The sequence below is a fragment of the Mastacembelus armatus genome, chromosome 15 (genome assembly GCF_900324485.2).
Source record: "Mastacembelus armatus chromosome 15, fMasArm1.2, whole genome shotgun sequence".
NCBI lineage: Eukaryota > Metazoa > Chordata > Actinopteri > Synbranchiformes > Mastacembelidae > Mastacembelus > Mastacembelus armatus.
In genome coordinates, this window is record NC_046647.1 from 6853382 (window position 1) to 6877264 (window position 23883).

At 39.9% G+C, this 23883-nt stretch overlaps 1 protein-coding gene across 5 annotated transcripts; it reads right to left on the reverse strand.

Annotated features, from left to right (window-relative positions):
- Positions 1-410: 410 nt before the first annotated feature.
- On the reverse strand, positions 411-22723 carry ide (insulin-degrading enzyme). Of its 5 annotated transcripts, none has more exons than XM_026308841.1 (25): positions 22592-22723; positions 21184-21368; positions 20743-20950; positions 19253-19422; positions 18032-18154; positions 17464-17576; positions 17139-17301; positions 16862-16954; positions 16615-16706; positions 16186-16266; positions 15540-15643; positions 13549-13651; positions 13282-13404; positions 12853-12935; positions 11434-11578; positions 9683-9793; positions 9347-9467; positions 8397-8488; positions 7180-7291; positions 5663-5830; positions 4854-5126; positions 3603-3664; positions 2424-2496; positions 2258-2325; positions 1579-1674 (listed from the first exon to the last, which is right to left on the reverse strand). In XM_026308841.1, the coding sequence occupies exons 1-25, from the start codon at positions 22675-22677 to the stop codon at positions 1579-1581; spliced, it is 3048 nt and encodes a 1015-aa protein (XP_026164626.1). In that variant the 5' UTR covers positions 22678-22723. The 5 variants fall into 5 exon arrangements, with proteins under 5 accessions (XP_026164624.1, XP_026164626.1, XP_026164625.1 ...); XM_026308840.1 differs by lacking the exon at positions 11434-11578 and adding an exon at positions 12256-12400; XM_026308842.1 differs by lacking the exon at positions 11434-11578 and adding an exon at positions 12256-12400 and having other exon boundaries at positions 22580-22721.
- Positions 22724-23883: the final 1160 nt, after the last annotated feature.

The window sequence follows — 23883 nt, forward strand, 5'->3', positions numbered from 1 at the left end:
GCACCTGAGAGAGCAGGTTGTTCTTGCACTGACATCACTATCCACGCACCACCAACTGCTCAGAACGGACAGAGTCCTCTTCACGCTTTGGGCAGGAGCCTGGGACCAGTGTGGACCCAGCTGCTGCAGCTATGCAGCAGTGCAGAGCCACATCTCATTCCCTGCCTCACGGTTTGCACTGTCCACATCAGTACGCTTATTGCTCAGTGAGAGAAGTGCATATATTCAAAATGAAAGTCCAAATTGGAGTTTTCCCTCCAACCCCCATTGGACATCAACCTGAACTGTTTCACTTCAGTGAAAAAGGCGAGCTGCCTTTGTGACATCCACGCTGTAGGAGCCAGTGCACAGTCCAGCAGTGTGTGGGGTGTGTGGGTGAGGGGGATAATCCAGGATTTTGCCCCAGATCAGACCAGGAGCAGCTCAGTGCAGCTTGATACAAACTAACTGATGCCCCCCTGGAAAGGCACAAGCTGCTGAAAGTGTCATATACAGACACAGAGAGAACAATGACAATCTCCCCACAGCAAAACGAAACAGGGAAAATAAAACACGTTTATCTGTGAGACTTTTGACAGTTTGATCACATCAAGTGAACAAAGAACTAATGTAGATGGGTAGACTGATAAAAGTGTTTTATTTTAATCAATCACTGATTTGAATGTAAAAAAAACAAAAACAAAAAAACACCATGGAGGTACCCCTGAGATGTCTGAATTACATCCTACTGTAAAATGCAATAAAAAATAAAAACACTTTTCATGGGCATGGTTCTTAGCAATTTAAAACAGCTCCTCAAAGGGTCCCAACATTTTACCAGTTTACAAACAAAAACATTTCAAAGCCTGTGAGGATTAAAACTGTAATTATAAGGCAGATACTCCTCAGAAATGCATAAATTTGAATAAAATTCTATCTGAGTGTGTCTTTTGTGGTACCATTTTCACAAGACTTGTGGCGCCTCAGAGATACATGACAAACACACCAGTCTGACAAATAAAAGACCTTCATGGAGCTACTGTCTTTAACATCTACAGCCTCCACTCTGTCACAGTAAACCCGCCATCCATTTTCAAAGCAGCACGTCTGAATGACTCAAATAAAATGCCTCCTACTCTGAAGCTTCTGCAGTATATTTTAACTCATTTAAAGGGATCTGGCCCCCGAGTGTGTGTGTTTTTTTTTAAGGTTGTTTCTATTTCCTCTACAACAGCCTACACAGTTTTGTGATGCGTAAGCATTTCATCTCCTTTAACATGAGGTGAGTCTGGTGCGACCTCTATCATTATCACGGCTATGTCGACAACCACTGCTAACTTTGGATTCAGATACACGCGTTTGTTTCCAAGCATCTTTTCTAGTGGCTCAAGCCTGTCGCACGCATACATTCACACGCACACACACACGCACACGCACACGCACGCACGCCCATCCAGGCTCAGTCAGATCAAAGCCTTCCGGACAGCGGCATAAGGGGGTGGGAGTAGGGGCTGGTGTATGTGGGAAACAGAGTGGGGTCCGTTGCGTTTGTTCTCCCTGGCGCCCCCGTGCTGCTGTGTGCCGACCTGCCGGCCTCGCTCACAGTTTGGCAGCCATGAAGTTGATGTGAGGCTTGACTAGGGGGAACAGAGGCAGGCTCCTCTTGAACTCCGTCATGTCCTGAACCAGTGTGGGCTGTTGGGAGGAGAGTCAGCAGGTCATCATCTTCACCATATTCTGCTTTGACTGTGCCTCTGAGGGAAAACACCTCCTTACACTGATCATCTGCTACTGATAGCAAAAACAGCTACGTGCACACTGTTTCCATGGTGACTAGTTGAACACGAAATACATCTTTTAAAAAACTGCATTGCTGTGGGTTAAGAAAGAGGACTTACTTCTTAGCACAGTGGCTACTGGCTACTGACCCTCTACCTCTGAACAAAATGTCAGCAGAGAAATATGAACCCGTTCTAAATAAATAAGAGCAGCAGTATTCTACATTGGCCTTCCTATAGTAATAGTAAAACATAAAATAGCATGACCCACTCTGCTGTTATTAGTAGAAAGTAGTCACTGTTGCTTTTGGTCTTTCAATAAAATGTAACAATAAGAAATTACAGAACACAAACACAAACCCAGTGATATGAAGAGTGGCAGTAAGTCTCATCTTGGAGATCTGAACTTTGTACTGAAGTGGCCTGATGGATGTGTTAGTAGTTGTGAAATCAGTCAGATTAAGCAAAGAAGCAGCCTAAATAAAGAATATGGTCATTACCTGTGGCAGGGAAGGAGCAGGGGCCAGGTTGACATCATTCTGAGCAGGGAACTCTCCCACTATTGGACCTGGTAAAACACACCCAGTGACGTACAGGTCAGCATGACACTGAGTGAACCTGCTGCAGTGAAGCCAATGCACACAGCACAGGTTTACAAATACTCACAGGAGTCCATCTCTCTGGACAGGACATGCACGGACACCTTGTGTCTCTTCAGGGCGCTGACAGTCAGCCGCTCCTGCAGAGACAAGTGCAGGCGGTTGATGATGAGGGAACGTGGTTACTGGTTGGTTCTTTTTTCATGAAAAACATCATCATCACTATAACCAAAATGTTGAGTTTCATTCATTATTTACAAGCTCATTTATATTTTTGAAAAAAGAAAAAAAGAAAAGAAAAAAGCATGAATCCATCTTTATGTTGCTGGACAGACTCATCAGTGTCTGATCATCAATTCTCTGAACTAGAGCTCTGCTACCACAGGGGAAGAGACTCAGTGTGGCCGGCTTGGCTGTGTATTTTCCCACTGAGCCTGGGATCAGTTGTGACAGCTCTGTGGAGCTTTAGCTACACAGTCAGGCCTCATCACTGTCTGTGGATGGAGGATTATATTAGACTGAAGATGTGGATCATCTGCAGTCAGACTGCATCAACACTGGTGACAAAAATGGACAAAAAAAAAAAAAAAAAGGCTTCTGTTCTGTGATAGCTGCTGATATGACATTAGAAATATATTATTCTGCATGGGCTCTGTAATGGTTTCTGTTGGGCTGAGATAATGTGACTTCCTTCAGTGGTCATGTGTCTTTGGCCCTTTATCCCCCTTGAAGGATGCTGGCTGACTGTCATTATGGCGGCTGATATGCTGTGAGCAGCCTGTGTCAGTGTCACCTCCGCAGCTATAATAGAACCAGGAGGGGATGAATCCAGCCACAGTCTACCCAACGCTGGTCCTCTACAGGAGGAAGGTAAAACATAATTCTACAGGACACACTGGTAAACTCGCACTGTCCTTCCCCTGTATCCTCTCTACTTCTGACACCTACAGAAAAGTTAAATATTGGTATTTTTGGTTTACAGCTTATCTGGGTAATCTGGACCTTTAACCCAATTCTCCGATCATCTACTAAAAATGATATAATAATATTACAACCAAATAATAAGCAGTTTCAGAACCCTTTGGAAAATAAACAGATGAAAAAAATACCAAATAATGGTTTGAACATAGATGCCAGTTAGTGTTTGGGTATGAGAGCAGAAAACAGATGTGTCTCCCACTGACCACTGGCTCTGTGCAACACATTCCAGATAAGAGCCGTCATATAACAAAGCTGTGCTACTTACTCTGTAGAAGTGCATAATGTTTTCTTTAGTCAAAGTCTTCAGATATGCCACTTCAATGTTATCTGCAACACAAGACAGACGTGTGAATGCGTTGTAGACACATCACTGGCGTAATGCTCACAGAAGAGTCAAACAGAACCCGGACTGCACAAAAAGGTTTGGGTGTAGACAGCAGATGCTGTTGCTGCTGCTGAATTTTGTAAAGGTCATTTGAAAATGCTGTTCAACAACTCAAATCCATTCCTGGTCACTGTGTTGTGACATCGAACACTGATGCCTCATACTAAAGCTAATCAAGTGACCAGGTATCACTCAGGGAAGCATGAACATTATCTTTTACTGTATTTTATTGATTAGTAATTTAGACAAGGAGAGTCTTCAATTCACTGGAAAGAAAACGTTCATGAAGACCCATGAGGCAATAACAATAACACAGGTATACAGGTTTATAAGCAAATAAACTGATAGATGGTTTTTTAAAACAGACATATCCTGGCACTGGGGAAACTACAGTATTGGCTGTTACCTATAGATCAAATACAACAGCCTATGTGATGATTATTTGCTGTCTTATATTTTATTTACTTATTTCGCTCCTAATGATGAGTTTGTACCTTGTGGAGTTTTTCAATTGGAACCACAAGACAACAGACCACCCTGCCTAATGCTAAACCTCATTTAACTGTAAAAAATATTACATTACATTATTATGCTGAATAAAGCAAAGGGAAACATTTGACAAACAGCAGTCCTATCTCACAGTCTGCCCACTGAATAATGGTTTGTGCTGTTTTTCTGTGTCCTTGGTATTAAGCATGTCAGCAGCCCTCGCTTTCCTGACTCTCCTCTCCTCCTGCAACACCGCTGCTAGTATCCATAATCACCACCACTCCCTTGGCAGCTTTTCACAGTTGCCATCACTCAGGGCTTTAGGCAGATTACCAGTGAACTAGGCCCATTACAATCCATCATGGCACTCAGGAGAGTGCTGCAAAGAAGTGGGCTACGGCTGCAGATTATTCCAGGCTTTAATCGATCCCAATTTGTGCAGCTCTAAGCAACATCCTGCTCTCCCCTGGGACTGACCAAAGTATTGATAACTTTGACTTTCTATATAACACAAGCTCCTCATAACAGCTGGTGGATCAGAGTGTAAATGTATAAATTATTTTAAAAAGGCACATTTGGCCTGAAACCTAAACATATTTAAGAATTAACAGTAATGTAGAGAGGGGTACTGGGAGGCCTCACCTCTGTCAAAATTATACTGCTGAGAGATGATCTCTCCCCAGTACTTGGCACACTCAGCAGACAGCTTCTTAGGCTTGTCCAGACGGCGGATGGCCAGGGCTTGGATGTGTTTCTGGAAAGCTTCCTCACTCATCTCCTCCACAGCCTTCTCCATGGTGCAGAGGAAAGCCTCCACACGGCTCTCTAGGTAGTGGGGCGCCTTCTCTGACTGAATGATGAAGCGCAGGCCCTGTACTCCATTAGCTCGCCGGGGCCCACTGAACACAATGTAGCCTTGGGTATGGAGAGGACAAGATATGCCAGGAATGATTAGAAAAGACCAGCAAAAGCTAAGGTATACTAGGACAACTCCATACTATCCATCCATTATCTGTACCTGCTTATTTAGGGTCACATACTATTAACTTCATAATGATATACTCATCTACATAAGTTTTAAATGTTTAAAAACAATGTTTACATGAAGTGTTTCCTCACTTCTTACCACTGTCTGTATTTATCTTTATATATAATATATATATATATATATATATATATATATATATATATATATATGCTATGCTAAATATGCTAATACCTATGCTAATATTACAGCAATGTTTCCAAGGAAATCTGGCTCATTTCCAAAGTTATTAAACAGCATCATGGTGTACAGTGCTTTAGAAACACACACAATTTACAGAAATGCTAATTACTAAGGCAACATCATTTTTACAAAAAAAGGTGTGAATAGTTATTCCCAATTTAGTAGCAAATTGAAAGCTGCATATATGTAATGTCTGACATCCCTTTGTGTTCGGCAGGCTCACCCAGCTGTTCTTTGGTTCTCAGTGTGTTGAAGCAGGGCTCAGAAATGATCTGACAGAACAGCTCCAGCAGCATGTTGTCATGGGTGGTCTGCATATCTGTCTGGTAGTAGATCTCAATGCCACAGTTGTTGTGTACCTCGTTCCTCTGCTGGTAAACATACCAACCACCTGAGAGGAACAGAAGAATGTTTATTTTTTAGTACTGAGACACATTACTGAAGCAGAAAGCGCTAGGAGTCCTGTTATGGGTATGGAAAAAACATTTTTAGACTGAGAATAAAGACTAAATGCACAGTTTGACACACACACATATATATATATATATATATATATTGCCTTGTATATATGAAGACAAGGCATTTCTATTCCTTTCTGCTTTCTGGTATGTGTTGTAGACTTTAAATTATAACGCCTGCAGAAGGTCAAATGATTCTGTCAGACATGACGGAGCCATGCTAAAATGTGTTAATGACACTAAGCAAGTAATAACGAGACTGAGCAAAAACCTACTGAAGTAGTTCAGAGTAGAAACCTTTTTGTTATTCTAAACCCACAGTGCTCTATGAACCCTGATAGGAATGAACATCTAGATGCAATCCATCCTGTATACATAATCAGGCCTGTCAAATCATAATCTCTGCTGCATCAGGTAACTTGCACAAGAGATGTATGCAAAAAGGAAACCCAGAGAGGCTAGCTCTTTCAATTGCAGATATGCAGTTAAGCACGAGTTCTGTGCTTGAGGCATAGATGAGTGTAACACTGTTATATTGGAAAGTTCAGGCAGAGGACAGTGGTGATGCCCTCCAGAGAGGAGATATTCTGTCAAAAGCCAACATTATGTTTTTTGCTGAGAGGCCCCAAATTGGTTTCCTATAGCCTTTCATCTTTAAATTTTCCTGTGTGAGATCCATCCATTTTAACATGGGGGAAACCTGGTGCATTTTATGCTCAGCTTGAGTTTGTTTCAACCCCCTGTGATCAAGCTCACTTTGAACAGAGGATGAGTTAAGGCTGGATAATGCAGGTACGTTTATGCACATACTGACAGGGCTCACTGGCTCTATGCTCAGGGATCATCATGTCCAAACTCTTCAGCATCTCCTCTCACATCCCTGTCCACATGTCAAAAGTTTTACTTACATTTAACTGGAAAACTCCTACAGGAAGGAATCAAACTGTCAGGCAGGCTCTTTCACTAATGTGACATATGGAAATTTCACAATTTTGTTTTGTTACTGCATGTTGATGATAAACGTGTAATAAGCTAGCTTTCAGTCATAAGACACATGACACACCAAATACTGTATTACTACCTGCTAATGATAAATCAGTAATTTTTAACTGTACGATTGGCAAAATGTCTATATAAATTACACAGTGTTATACTCTCAGGGAAATGCAAGACAGTGTCACAGGGGTGGGATGGGACCCTACTGCATGGTCACTGTGGACATAAGCAGCACATGATCAAGAAAACTGTGCATGTGTGTAGTGTGGGGGAGTGCAGGACATACCATCTGGAACCTGCACCTCTCTGTAGCGAATCAGCTGACTTGGGAGGAGGGGCTTTGTGTGAGCATGTTCAATAAGCGTGTCCTCCACCATTTGCATCATGCCAAGAGCAGACTGAGAAGAAAAAACAAAAAGCTTGAATAACAGTAACTTTATGGAAAATACTATACTTATAAAAAACATTATGTAACATTCAGCTTTGTCAGCGAATGTATCTTCCTTATATGGACACTTTCCTTTAATATTGCTCCTATTTCAGTTAGAAGTTTTACTAAGCACATCCCTCAGAATAGCTCCTGACATTCACCAGCGGACTGTATTAAACTATGGGTTCTACACGGCCAGAATGAAGCTTGCATGAGAGTCGACCTTGGGAAAATGTCTTTTTTGTCATTTAGCCTTTAAATTCACCAAATATTAAATATCAAGTTTGCTTAAATAGACTTTGTAGACATAAATAATTTTGAATCCATAAGCCAGGAATACAAAAGTCCTTCGGAAAATGGTTACAGTATGTCATGTGGTTACCGCATATAAGCTGGACGTTAATAAAATTTCCACTAATAATGGGGATGTTTAAAGTTTTCCAGAACAGTCAATGTATTATCTGAAAAAAAGTTAGCATTGTGAACAAGAAAGTAATTAAAGCCATACTCCAAATAGGTGATTGTTTGTTGCCCTGTTTGTAGCCTGCTTTGCAAAAATAAGTAAGTACAAATTTCAAAATATGACCACCCGACTCCTCATCTATCATACACCCTCATAAGACTCTGACTTGGTCGGTTCTTGCTCTGGCATTTCAGAAGCAGGTCATCATGGGCGCTCAGTGATCACGAAACGGATCATTGCTCACACTGGAAAAACTCATTCTCTCTCCACCAGACTGTGACTCTTTCATCATTACAAAGCATGAGGTGGGTGCTGTGACAGCTTGGAGTACATATAGAGTGTGACTTGACTGCAGGATCTCATAAGAGGTTTTTGATAATTCTCAGATACTATTGGAAGGCCAGATAAAAGAAGCTGAAGGTGACTGGAATGTTTCATAAGAACAGAGAGTATTTTATATTCACTGTGAAAAGGGCATGCTTTTATTTTAGAAAAGCTGGAGCCTTCACATAAAGGGAGTCCCGCATAACTGCAAATTTAGAAGTCCATCAATACAGAGAGGTAACATGATTTCCACAGCTGGCAGTAAAAACAGTGACTCCAACCAAACCTCTTTGGTGATGTTGCCATGGAGAAGGGCCTCAATATGTAACCGTGACAACAGTTGAGGTATGAAGGCCTTGAGGCGTGCGAGAGTTACATCTGGAATACAGATCACAGACAACATCAATCAAGGTTGGCTGGTAAAGCTTGTATAAAAGTATTCACCTGAATTGCTACAGTGGTTACACAAGAAAATCATGCAAACCTGATGAAACACTTTTTACAAAAATCCCAAAAATCAAGTCTGTCAATGTGGTTTGGACATTTTCAATTCAAGTCAAGTCAGGATCAGCTACACATATAATTTATCTAAATAATTGTTGATCCACATCACAACACACACAGCAGGAACCATGAGATTCAAAGTATCGCATAGACCCCAGATAGCAGGATGTCAGGAGGTTAAGGACACTGATAAGTCAACAAGCCATGGTAAGTAGAGGCCCTGGTGACTGGGCTGCAGGCCTTGACACAGCAGCTTAATTGAGTCTCATGTGATTCCAAGGATAGATGTAGAAGCTCTGTGGTGAAAATATAACAATCTGCCCTTCCAGACTGGCACTGAGGAGAGGAAAGACTGCAGCTAGGGAGGCTGAAGAACAGCGTCAGCATTAGAATGAGGATTTATGGAGGGAAAAAAAGAGAAGACTAAGGTGAAAGGAGTGAAAAGAGTCGCCCTTTATCGACTGCAAGCCAAACACCTTAAAGTTCATCCCAGGAACTCAAGCCTATGAAACTAAGTATAGTTTCCTACTTCTACCTTTCAAATAAGCTATTCAGCTTGCTACATGATGCTTTAACCTCATTTCCTCAGTTCCAGCTCGAAGGAGGGCAGGGCTTAACTATGCATTTATTCTGTATTTCTGTAAAAATAGAAACGGGCACAATGCACTCAAGGGCTGGGACTTTAAGACAGAAATAAAAAGAGAAGGCAATAGATTAAGAGCAGTATCGCACCATCCAGAGCCTCTCTGAGCTCGTCTTTGGTCCAAGCAACCTCAGTCATGAGTAGACGGAGGTAGTACATGGCGTGCTGATGGGGCTGCTCGGCTCTGAAGTTATTCAAAGACCTCATGTACTGCAGGGAGAGAGGAGGCAAGATGAGCTTAACACCAACACATGGAAAGTAATAAAACTACTACTACTCTTTCTTTACTGTTGTGTATTGTAAAGCAAAGTAAAAATAGCTTACAATAGCTATGGGTTAGAGATGGGTGTTAAACAAACTGCTTAAAGTCATCTGTGTGATAAATCATGACTCATCATAACTTTGTACTGTGGGTGAGAGCTTACCGCTTCCTTAATGATGTCAAAACGCTTCTCATCTATCTCAAAGGTAGCCATCTTCTCAATGATCTTCTTCAGCAGGATGTGCTGTTTATCATTGTAACCTTTCACAGACAGCTGCAGCAGATGGTGATAAAGGAGACGTCGTACATTATCAACAAACAGTCAGAAGGTGAGCCCTGCATTTTTCAGTACTTTTATTTGAAAGAACTGAACTACTTATTTATAATGTGTGGCTACATATTGGTTGACCAAATGATTGTCAAGAAAGCTCATCTCTTCCCAGCTTAAGATCCATCACATTATATCAAGAGGATGTCTGTATTTACCTAAAAAGTTCCAATACACTTAAACTACAAATGTATGTAAATACATACAGTCTGGAATATAAGTGCCTGTGGGCCATTTGGGTACCTCTGCTATACCTTATATTATAAATATCAGCGTGTAAAAGAAGACTGGTCTGTGTTAGGAAGCATCAAACCTTAATCTCTTGCTGTGCAAACATATTGCTCTGTAGTCTCATGAAGACAAAACAGAATTAAGTGGCTGATGAGGTACTGCTATGCGAGTGAGTATTTTAAAATGGAAGAGGATAATCAAAGTTATTTAAAGCCTTTACTTGGTGATGCCATCCACACCTTACAGCCCTCCATGATTCAGCAAAACCTGAAAATACATGGCTGTGCTCCCAGACTCACCCCATTTCTCACTACTCCCTGTCACTAAGTCCCTGCAGTGATACCTGTTAAGAGTAATCTCTCCTAGCATCATTACCCTTGACAAGTGTTCAGCCAGCCACACCAACACTGCTGACTCAAATCAATTATACACAGTTCATCACACAGTTACACAGATGGCGTGTTGATTAGCCGTCTAAGGACACAACACAATCATGGATTCACTGCTGAGCAGTAGCTAAATGAATGCAGGTAAGCAGATCACATGACAACAGGTGCAAAGTGTTAGTGTGGAAGGTACGAAGGCTTAAAGAGCAGATCAAAAACACCACCCCACAAACCACAGGTAGGTTGTTACTTAGCTGTGCAACATTAAAACCCTGAGACAAACACACACACCTTTGAACAAACTGCTGTACTAAATAATTGGCCCGATTGAGAAATTTCCAAAACTTCCTGGATACAGATCCACTTCCAACATCCTTTATGGACTTCCATCAGTAGAAAAGTGACTATAAATAAATCAGGAAACCTGAAATGGGCTTTATTCTTCATGTCTTGCAACAGAGACACATATTTAACTACTACCTAACTCTAAGATAACGGATACAAATGATTACAGAAAGTAGATAACTGCACCGTCTAGTATTTTTCCTTCTCTTTTCTGGTGCACATTCATTGTCTGACTATATAACCCTGAATGAATTGTGGAAGTGGTTCTGTAACGTGTAACCAGTTGTGTCCTGCAGCAGCCAGGGTTCAGTGTACACCGGAAGTTTCACATTTATTGCTACAGCTGGCTAAAAATCAAAAGTTAAATTTTGCAATTATAATTACTATTACTACTACACTACTTCCAGAGAACGGTATTTATTTACCCTACAATTATGCAGCATATTAAGTTGGTGCTTGCAGAGATTCCAATGAATCCTTCAGGTTAGACAAACAGTACACACAGCATTGCACATAATCAAAGTCAGGGTAGAAAAGCAATCACTTTCACACTCTGTCAAAGCTTCAGAGTAGATCCTTCACCGATGCCCACACTTCCCTTCAGACTTAAAACGTCCTACTTACGAGGATGGCATTCATTCCTGAGGCTACGCCATACACCAGCCCAGCCAGGCGGGCTGCATATGTATACTCTTTTAAATCATCCTTCAGTAACCTGAGTAACAAGTAGGTCATGTTGCAGTGCAGGGGATCTGCGTATAGGTAGCGACTAATGGAAAAAAACAAAACAAAACAAACAAAAGAACAAACATTTACTGAGGATGAGGGGCTATCCAAAAGGGATAAGACAATCCAAGCACAAGAAGAATGATAAGAGTATGTATATGCAACCTCATGGCCAACTTAAAGACTGGCAAAAACTATTCTATGGACGAATCAAGCAACCACTGGTTTCAGATCAACCATTAAATGATAGTCAGTGTCACCGTTAAACACTTCAACTGCCTGAAGGTGTAAGAAAATAAACCCCTCCTCAGAAGGTCATCAGAATTTCGCTGGAGGTGGGTGAACAAAGAGAAAAAAAGGACTGATGAAGAATGAAGAGAAAGCTACAGGGAGAACAGAGGCTGGACCAACCAGGTCTGGGTCTAGAGGTTTTTGTAAAAATTAGAATTTAGCATCTTTAAAGCAGGGGTTCACAGATATGTCAGACTGTCATCTTCAAATAAGACATAGAGAAATATGATATGCAGCTGTTTTCTGTAATAAAATAAATCAAAAGATTCAGGCTATCATCCTATATGATAAAACCTGCCAAGGCATGACATTGCTTGAAAACCCAGGCCTGGCTGAGCCACACTAACCAAGTCTAATGTTGATAATGGGTAGGCGACGTAAGGTCTGGGATGCAGCTGGGGTCAATGGGGAAGAATTTTGAATACTTACATACATCCCATAGACGGTATTTTGGAGGTCATAGTTCAAGCCAGCTAGCTCGGCTGCATATGCATACTCGTTGAGGGAGTCCTTGAGGAGCTCCAGGTATAAATATGCCATGTTACAATGCAATGGGTCCACATACGCAAACGGGCTGTAGAGAAAATGGCACTGGTCAAACAAGTCCACAGAAATTAAGAGTAGATACTGGTCACATTTTCTCAGAGCCTTTCTGGTCCTAAAGTATGTGAAGTGCTATTAGAGCTGTAAATGCAAAATTAACCCTTCCTCCAGCTCCTTTCACCTTTTCCATTAGTGTAGAGCAGCTAAAGGAATTGCTGACTCAATCACTAACAACTGATAATCACTCATCAACTGATCTACATTTTGATATTTTTTCCTAGACACTGTACTTGTACTTCGTGGTGTTTAATACAGACAGTCTGATCCTATAATTGTAACAACACTTTTAGTTATTGTTTGTTATTATGGAATAACTACTGAGGGTTCCATATATGGATGGGTATAAGCCATAAAATACTACTATGTAGAGTCCTGCAGCCAAAATTCCAGCTCCAGTAAAAAGATTAATCGTTATTTACGCACCTGAAGAACTCGAAGTTCAGGCATGCCTTGGGCAGGAAGAACTTGTCATCCTGCTTGAACCACACCTTGCTCATGGCAGTGTCCTGGAAGAAACAGTCATTAAACTTCAATCTGAGCACAGAAAATATGTTCCTTGAGCTCACAAATCTCACAGGTGTTTTAACAATAGAAGAAGAAAGGCACTGGTTTATATTCAGCCTGTGATTAGCAGATAGAATCTGCACATCGTTCACAGCTCTATTTCTTCTGATCTTGACATGATGGCAACAACAGTACAAATTGTTTTTGGTCTCAATCACAATGTAACAATAGATTGCCATATGAATGCAAAACGGCTATACACATTATGTAGTAAAACCGTGGACTATACCTTTAGTAATGAAGAGTGACAATAGTATGATGATAGAGCAGCAGCACAGAAACACTTGCCTTGATTAAAGTGGGGACTGATGGAGAGTCTTTCTCAAGAGGGTAGATCTCAAAGTTGGTAGGGATGAATTCATTTTTCATGGGTAATTTGAGCTTGCCATTCAGGTCAGCATTTGCCCATTTCTGAAACACAAATGTATAATAAGCTAGCAGTGTCTTATAAAGCTTGGCAGCAGTCACACCCTAGTCACACTCATCACAAACAAGAAAACGGACTCCCAGTATTGGGTGTAATTTGACTAGGGCGCTATGACCACAGAGATTCACCTTGATGGTCACTGCAGAGATGGCCTCCTGCTTGTACTGTGTGCCATACCACTCTTCTGTCTTGTCTGTTTGTCCTTCAAATGACTTTGACACCACTGCAACTCTGGCAAAAAAAAGAAAAGAAAAGAAAAGCAGGTTACATTACATGAATACAAAAACCTCTCTGTCAGAGCTGATTAGAAGCAGTCCGTTTGTAACCACTCCATAATATGAGATGTGAGTGCTTTTCCACATGTATTATATTTGGAACACACTTAGCAAGTGGAGACTGACAGATCTGCCTCTAACCGATGAGACACATTTAGAATTGCTCTACCCTGTCAAGGCTGGAGCTCTCAGTGTACCTCATTTAAAGTATGAATTTCACTTAGACCTTATAATTTTTAACAATTCAAAAATACAATCTAACTGGCTGTAACTTAACTTACAGCTGCTAACAAAACCCAAGGTTAAATTGCCACTTCAGTAAGTAAAAAACCTGGCAAGTGAAGCGTCAGGGTCAGCCAACGAGTGCATGCAATCACCTGCTTAGCAAGCATTAAGGAATGGACAAGTCAAAGACTGCACTTTGTTTGGCAAGATAGCAGCATCCAAGAAAATTAATTACTGGACAAGGTTTTTTCCACAAACTCTCACTCTCAAAAAATGGCTGAACCAGTGCAACACCTCCACAAAGAAAAAAAAAAAACTGTCCAATGTGCTGTAGGGTTAGCACTAATGATTTTTTTTTTTTAAACTATTTTTTAGTCGATTTGCTGCTTATATGAAACACTGAATAATGCATTACAATTTTCTACAGCTCAGTAAATTCAATTTAAAATCACAGGAGACAGAAAAAAAAGAGAGACTGGAACTAGAATATTTCTGCTTAAAATATCAATTACCAAAATTGTTGCTGATTAATATTTTGTCAATTGACTGACAACTACTTAGTGTCCATGTCGTAAACACACACAGTAACTTCTGTCAATATATAAATTTTGCCTAGTCCATGAAAAGCCTATATCTTCAAATAAGTACACGGAAAACAAGTCTGTTAAGAAAAAGTGTAATTCTGCCCAAATTGTAGAATTCGATGACAATACCAGCATTTGCATTGCAGAAAGCAAAACTTGATAATGTATTCCCGTGCACAGGGATCCATCTCCTGGTATAACAGACTAAGCCTTCCTGAGACTGTAGTGATAATCTGATCTATAAAGCTGTCTGGCATTATTCTTCGAGGCTGAAAATTGAAAAGCTGTTTTATCCAAATATCAAAGAAGACAAAAACACTTTGTCACAGCTGACAGGCAACAAAATAATTTAGTATATGTTAGCTCAGACACCAGTGAAAACGTTACAGCACACTGAATTACTTTAGTGTTACACACGAACATACAGATCATTACATATGTACTGTATATAGGGATTTCACTATCTATTTACTAATAAATATTAACAACAATAAATATTAAAACAGTTTTTTGTCCACATTTTTAACAATAATAATGGGTAACACTTGGTAATGCTTCCTTTTACAGCCCCCTAATTACTAAGAATTTACTTGGTAGATAATGCGAAACTTACAGCATGTGATGGGTAACTACTATAATCTGTTTCTGGGAAACAGATGAGACTTTCTTTTACAGTCCAGTTTCAGCTCACTTACCTAGTAAATAGTTGTCTTTTACTTAGTATAAATATATCTGAGTTATTACCAACATAATCCAGTGAAAAGCACTTGATGGGTAACAATTGAGGTTTTTCTTAGTATTTCATCTGTAGTTGTACTGTATTGTGACACACAATACTTACATACTGTAAGTTTCCCTTTATTTACCAAGTAAATTCTTAGTAATTAGGGGACTGTAAAAGGAAGGGTTACCTAATAATGATCACAGTGAATATTTCAGCTGTTGGTGTACATTGCTAGGATTATTATATTTTATAAACCCATTATACTTAGAAATATGAATAAACAAACAAAAGTGTGATGTCCTCACACTTACCTGACATGTTCTGGTCTCAGCTTGTCCAGCACCATCTCAATCAGATCTGGTCTGAAGTCCTCCAAAAGGTACTCTGCTGCAAGAACCTCTTCAATAGGGTAATACTGAAACACACAGGATAGAAAGCTGAGGTTCGGGGATTAACTCTAAAAAAATAACAAAAATGAAAAACAAAATAAAATTATTATAACGTAAAATTCACGACAGTTATCTTTATACATTTTTTAAAGGTAAATTATTCAAGGCCTTCAACTACCACTGAAGCCACTAACGAGCAGCATGCAAAGAGTTAAGAAAATAAATGAAGATTAGAAGAAATGTCACTGTGATTATATGCCATCTAACAATATAAGTCATTTGTTATAATTAAGAGTGAAAAATATATTTGCACTGCCAAACCTGGGTAAAAGAAAATTCCTGTAATTTGTGACCATTAGGTATTTAATTTGTACATCAAACTGTGGCAAACTTAAAAAAAAAAAAACCCAACCAGATTCTGACTGTTACTCTGCAAAATCTCCAGTCTCTGCAGCAGAGTTAACAGCAATACCAGGCAGCCCAGGCAGATGACGACAGCAGGTACAGACGCAATGAACTGCATTGTGTCTCCCTGGAAACAACCTTTGCAGATGGAGAGGGGACCTACGTGTAGTAAACCAGCCACTTTTGAAGTGTATCCACGGGGTCGTTCCTTGTCCTTGAACCTGAAGGCCACTTTGTTTAAATCCTACAGAAAGAGACGAAGAATATAACAGATGGAGACACAAGACATATAAGAGCGGCACGGTTCCAATAACAGGGAATTTCAATCACATTTTATTCTAATGACTCAAGAAATTAGTGTTGCAAAACCAGACTTTTACAGTGTAGTATAGAAAATTAATATCATCCAGCTTCATCTGACATATCTGCATTCAACGGGTAAAATGGTAAAAATAGCTGGCAGGTTTAAATCCATCATTTTCTGTCCACATCTCTGCTGCTCTTAAGTTTTCCACCAGACAGAAAAAAGTAGGTCATGTTAGCCCTGCCCATCTGTATGAAATGTTGTCCCTGAATAAACAACATTAATTACCTTGCACTCTTCAAACACCCACTCCTGAGGACCCTCAGTGCGCAGTTTCTGGATGTATTGGAACATGTGGAAGATGATGTCCTCGACATGCACTGTGGTGACAAAATCATGCTCAGGGAATAGAATTTACATTTCATTCACCCAAACATAAACAAATCTGATCACACTCGGGAATGATTATAAATCAGATGCAAAACACAAAAGCAAAGGTGAATGAACTGCATGTAGAGCTGGTTAAGCTACTTACAGAGGCCCTCTTCAGTCAAGTCCACATTGATGATAAAGAACATGAATCCTTTGGCTCCCTCTTTTTGCCCTCCAACAAGTGTGTTCACCCAGCCTAAAAATAATGGGCAAATAAGGATAATGGTAATCTAGGGCCATGACTACATTTAGTTATAAATACATGTTTAATAGAGGTGAGGAAAAAAACGAGGTACTACTTTCGACAATAATACTTTTTAATCACAAGCCCTAAATTCTCCAAACATGTCTCTGCCTTGCAGCTCTAACTTATGTCCTACCTTTAGATTTTAGTTCAGATAACAGACTTCCAGGTCCTTCATGGCCAATCAAATGCCCCAGATAATGTCCTGGGTTAGACTTGTAGTACTTCTGTAGATCTGGGATCGGGAAAGTCACATACAGGTTCCTGATGTCTTTGACAGGCACCACTTTGTAGAATTGCTGTGACACAAAACAAAGTACATTAACTTACTATAAGACTGTTATTAACAAAACAGAATTTGCTAAGTCATGATGAAGAACTGAAACATAAAATACTGTCTGATTAAAAAAATAAAGACTATGGCGTTCCTTTACAGCTCAGGAAATAAGTAAGCAGCTCACTCGGAGGTGTTCTTCCTGGAAGGGGTGTTCAGGGAATTCTGGGACAGGCACGTTTTTGTTCTCCACTTCTCCGAACAGATTAACCACCATGGAGGTCAACTCATCTAATGATTCTTTAGGTAAAAACAGAAAAAATAAGCTCATTTCAGAAAATGCAGATAAATAATAATACTTAGAGCAAAAGATGCACATATCAATCACTATGAAAACTAAATATGTTTTACATACATGATAAGCAATCACTCACTTAATGTACTGAGACTGTCTTTTCAGAGAATCACCAGTTAAAATGGATTTTAATGAAAGGGTGTGCATCAGCTCTGATTTACCAGGAAATTTACTGTGCTGTCCTTCAACAGACAAGTTTGGTATAGGTGTCAAAACATGAAGAAGGTGCTGTTCATTTATCACAATGACAGCAGATTTTTCAGAGTTTCTCAGTTTCCCAGGGAGAAGAGATTTTAAGAAATAAATACATCACATACACTGACTTCAATAGCAATATCTGGATACCAGTTCTACTCCGTATTAAAATCATGTATGAACGTTGTGAGCAATGAACCCTTACCTCTTCCTAACACACACAGGCCCATGAGGTTAGAGGAGTAATATGTAGAGTGAAATTTCAGGAGCTCCTGTCGGACATCAATCCCATCTTTGGAGGGTCTGATCTCAAGGGTCAATTTGTTACCTATAAGTACAAAATAAATGAGACCACAAAGATATAACAGTGTGTAACCATTTGTTTTGACATGCCACAACTTTCCATAACACAACTGTCAGTTGTCAATCTGTCAGTCTTCACAAACAAGTCCTTTAGGTTCATCTGTCCAACTGCAATTATTTATGCAGATCATAAGACAGCGCATTATGGCGAATAGACAGATACTATAATGATTTTGCACATGTTGAAACTACTATTTTTGTAGAATACAGGAAAAGGGAACAGAAAAACATCAACATGATGATCTGCATTTACTACATTAAACGGCACTAAGAGAACTAACACAGGAAACCTTGTGAGATGATTAATCCGGTGGTTTCAGCAACTTTTTTTAATTATCAAACTTCATGATGTGAGTAACAAGAACTTGTCAAGTGCATGAACAAGCTGCATGTCTGCCATCTCTGAATGGAGGGCATTTCAAATGCATGTGCAGCCTACATGCAGTCTCCCTGATGCAAGTCAATCATTGCGGGTGGACAAAGTTCTTTTTGAGATAGAATGAAAAGAGGGGTGACAACCTGGAGGTTATGTTGGTCTGCTAAGAGTTTATGGCTTTCAGGCCAGACTGAGCCTCTTGTGTTCTAAATTTGAATACAGATTACCGTATACAATTCAAGACTGCCATCAGGTGGCTATTTTGAGCTTGAAGCTGCTGTAAATCCACTCTATCCTGGCAAATCAATGATTAAGCTCCTGTCATGCTATAAGACGCTTTACCAGTTAAATGTCAGTGGAGTTCATGTGAAAAGATCTAAAATTTCCTCTGTTTTAGAAAATCCTGTCCCTTTCTTTGGCAAATACAAATACAGTGAAGTATTAATCCTATCAATTATCTTCAGTTTTCACCAAATGGGATAATTATTACGTTAAAAAAACTCTAATCATTCTCTCTGACAAAATACTTGTCTTCTATCAACAGTGGTCATCATTTATTCAATATACTACTCATAGTATTTTATTAGTGTTTAAATACATAATACTGTCTACACTGAGACAAACTGGCACACAGATATGACAGACTAACAGAACATTGAAGTCTGATGAAAACCCTAAAGTTTCTACCTGTTCCAAATTTACTGAAGGGGTGGTCTTTGTTGCCAGTGGCCTTCTCCAGCTGAAACAGCCTCCAGGCATCATTCATCAGGTTCTTCTCGTGCTCAGAGTCAACAGCATTCACCTCCCGGTCCTTACAGCTCTCATCAAACAGTGGGCATAGGAAGAACTGAGCAAACCTACAGAGATTGGAAAATGACAAGTAATAATATGCATTAAAAAAGTATGGTTGATTAGGTAAAATACATTTTTCTGTGTAATTCTGCTGGTGTCTAGGTCCATTTGCAGACATGAAAAAGACATGAAGCAGTGAGGAAAATACATTTGAATGAGTACAAAGTGAGAACAACTGCCATGCAAATGAGGGAATGATAAGCACACTAAATTTGAATGTTTCTCAAACTATGGCCCAGGTCAGTTACTGCTGTAGGGCTAAAGGCTTATGCAACAGCCATCTTATTATCTCAAGTCATGTCTAAAACCCTTACTTGATGTGACTAAAAACGTAACTCTGGTTAGATCAATAAAATGTTCTTGCAAAACAATTCCATTGTGACCCTTGGTACTGTTATACTGTGATTTCTCAGTAAAATCTACCTAAACTAAAAGAGTCTTCAGATGACCACAAAGTGATGGCTCTGGAAAATAAATCTTATGACTTATCACACATAACCAAATGTGTTCAGTGACTAAAAACTGTGACATGAAAACAAGCCTTCTGATTATTATAGCAAGGACTTGTACGAAATAATGTGGCCAGCTGATGACACATACACAGCACTCTCATATCAAAAAGGCAACATCATCAATATTTCAACATACTCTGCGCTGTCCTTTCCTAACAATAAGTTTCACAACTCACTGGTGCAGGGGGACAATTAGTCTATGCTACAGAAACAGATGCTTGCTAGGCTACTATTCATTTATAAGTAGGTAATCTTATCCCCACAGGTTAAATTCTGACACTGCCCAACTGTCCTCTAAATCACCACAGCTACACGTGAGCAAAGCCCCCAGCAAGGCAGAGGACATCTGTCTCAACATGTGCCTGTGGTTTCTATGCAAAGGACGGTAGGAATTATTCTGATAGTTACAAATAAAAAAGACTGGCTTTGGTGACTAAAGACAGACACCGACCTGCTAGCTCTTTTGCCTTAACACCTGGACTCTCATGTATAAAAACTATGCAAAGAAATTGTATCTGGTCATGAAATGCAGCAAAAAAGAATTTATGAGCTTTAACTCATGAATGTTAATGTGGTGGACAAAATATTAGAGACTCAGTTGGTCTCCTGGTTATCAAGTAGTTAATGTCAGGTGTACTAACTATAACTAACATGTGGAGACTAATTCATAGGAGGAGGTAAAGTACACACAAATTAATGCAGCTAAGCAGACACATACACAGTTTCATTCAGGACCCACCTAAGACACACCTGTGAGTCAAGGTATTTGTGATACAGTTCAAAACCATTTAAACTAAATAAACAGGTAATTACCTATCTAATGCTCCTTGCAAGTGCTCATGGGACACATCAAAGTAGTAGTTGGTATGCTCTCCACTGGTGAAGGCATTGGAGCTGCCTGCGTGTTCGCTGAGGAACTGGCTATACTCGTTTTCTTTAGGATATTTCTTTGTTCCCAAAAATAGCATGTGTTCACAAAAATGCGCCAGGCCCGAGATGTTGGCTGGGTCTGATAATGAACCTGTAATTTAAGAAAAATGCATACAGAAATTCAGACAATTAATTTGTAGATCTTGGCAACATTAAAGCAAATCGATGCCCAATGTGAAATGACACTAGATTTTCAGTATATTTTCCATATTGTTCTCTTATTGCTTTCCAAAATGTCTGATAAGTTTCCCTGTAAGGAGGAAAGGCAAGAGGAAAAAAAAAAAACCTTAATAATTGACAAGGTGAAAAATAAATATCCCTTACCAATATGGACATCCAAAGCAGCTGAAGATTTGTCTGTTGTTGGATCACTGACGAGTATTGCCTTCAGCCCATTGGTGAACTCCAGGCCCCTGTAAAGACGTTTGTCTTCTGGAGAGCGAATTATATCAGTAACCACCCTCTTCACAGCCTGGTCAGTCATTCTGAGTGGTAATAATGACACCAGCCTGCAGTGGAAAGGATCAAGCAGTTAAACTGTCATGCGGTTAGACAAAAGGTCTGCGTGCCATGCTCATATTCTACCTTAACCTGACATAACATCAGGAGGAATTTTTTTTTTTTTTAAAAAAGCCCAGCATCTTTGAAAAAAAAAAAAAAAAAAAAAAGCACAGCAGGCTTTGGGGACAAAAATCATAACTGGGAAACTCTGTGCAGAGACATATGAACACAGTGATATTTGCCTGATGAGGTTTAAGGCGACGATCAGGTGACACACTTTAGTTAAATGGAAGGTCACTTAGACCAGGGGTGGGCGCAGAGGGCCACTGTCCTGCTTGTTTTCTATCTATCCCTGCGGATTACCTGGATCAGGTGGGTTCCGTCTATCAGAAGGTGGAAGGTACCAATTTACTTTGTCTTCACCCACTCCACCCTCATCTGAGATGGTATCTTCTAGCTTCTGACTGACTGAACACACCTGATCCAGGTAATCAGCAGCGGTAGGGCAGGGATAGTTGGAAAACAGGTAAGACAGTGGCCCGGAAGGAACACAGACTGCCTACCCCTGATTTAGACTTTACGGTACACCAGTGAAATCCAGCTGGTAAAAATGCCTGAGATCTGATGTATCCCATTTTCATAAAGATGACAATAAACGGCCGCTTCATTCATTTCACTTAGCAAACTGCTCTGAAACAAAAGCATGAGCGCTGGATGGGGACTGAGTTGGAAAAGGTAAGGTAAACTGGTTTCATCACCATCCCCATCCAACAGAGTTGGGAAAACGCATTTCTAACAAAAAAAAAGTCCAACTGCACACTTCGCAGATTACTACCAGGTAGTTGGGTGCAAACCCTAACCCAGGCTATCCGTGGTGAGGATATAAAGGAGAGATTAGCACCGGTACCTCGCTCTCTCAGCTAACGTGAAGTACTAATTAGCGTTAGCTCGCTAAGTCAGCCACAAAGAAACTAAGCTAACTGGCAACCAGGTGGCAGCGGGGTTAGTGTGTGTAGTTTTGTGACAACCTTCAATTGTCCTCTACTGTAAAGTGTGTTTTAATTGACAAATGACACAAAAACGTCGCATACGAGCAGCTTTAGCTCCCCTGGTGTGTTGCTACAAAGCTAACATTGTCAGAAAACACCGGCGCAGGACTAACGTTAGAGTCGTATGCTGTAAAAACACTTCCGTTATTTTAACAAAATATAACATTTACCTGACAATTTACCTACAGTCCTGTTTAAAGCAGAGTCCGCTGCCTGATGCCTGGATGTATCTCGTAAACTGGGCAGTTCTGTTAACGCACTGAAACATACTTCGCACCGACAGAAAACAAACCCTGGCTTTTACGCCGCCATCTTCCAACAGGCCTAATCAATCGAGCTCAGAACAGAGCGTCATTCAATAATGTAGACCGTTCAACCTGCAAAAACTCTCCGACTCAAATATTTGATCACCACAGCAAATATCAACTAGACCGACTGTATAAGTCAAAGTGACTAGCACACGGAAAACAGTTTGTGCAACTTCTTTAAATTGCGTCGTGTCATTGATTCAGGTATCGATTGGGTAGCCTGCGCGTGGATTTCCAGTGACGTTCAGCGTGTCTGATCAGGTTTCCTGCGAGTCAGCCAATATGTTACCATGATTAAATATACTCACTATAACGTCATAACTCTAGCCTCATTATAACATTATAACTCTAGCCTCATTATAACATTATAACTCTAGCCTCACTATAACATTACAACTCTAGCCTCATTATAACATTATAACTCTAGCCTCACTATAACATTACAACTCTAGCCTCATTATAACATTATAACTCTAGCCTCACTATAACATTACAACTCTAGCCTCACTATAACATTACAACTCTAGCCTCATTATAACATCATAACTCTAGCCTCACTATAACATTACAACTCTAGCCTCATTATAACATTATAACTCTAGCCTCACTATAACATTACAACTCTAGCCTCACTATAACATTACAACTCTAGCCTCATTATAACATCATAACTCTAGCCTCATTATAACATCATAACTCTAGCCTCACTATAACATTACAACTCTAGCCTCATTATAACATTATAACTCTAGCCTCACTATAACATTACAACTCTAGCCTCACTATAACATTACAACTCTAGCCTCATTATAGCATCATAACTCTAGCCTCATTATAACATTATAACTCTAGCCTCATTATAACATTATAACTCTAGCCTCACTATAACATTACAACTCTAGCCTCATTATAACATTATAACTCTAGCCTCACTATAACATTACAACTCTAGCCTCATTATAACATTATAACTCTAGCCTCACTACAACATTACAACTCTAGCCTCATTATAACATTATAACTCTAGCCTCACTATAACATTACAACTCTAGCCTCATTATAACATCATAACTCTAGCCTCACTATAACATTACAACTCTAGCCTCACTATAACATTACAACTCTAGCCTCATTATAACATCATAACTCTAGCCTCACTATAACAT

Coding starts and splice junctions, on each gene's coding strand:
- ide (XM_026308841.1), bottom strand. CDS start 22,677: ATGTTTCAGTGCGTTAACAGAACTGCCCAGTTTACGAGATACATCCAG. Junction 18,155..19,252: donor CTTCAGTAAATTTGGAACAG/GTAGAAACTTTA, acceptor TTGTACTTATAG/GTAACAAATTGACCCTTGAG. Junction 11,579..12,852: donor CTGAACTTCGAGTTCTTCAG/GTGCGTAAATAA, acceptor TTTTTCCATTAG/TCGCTACCTATACGCAGATC.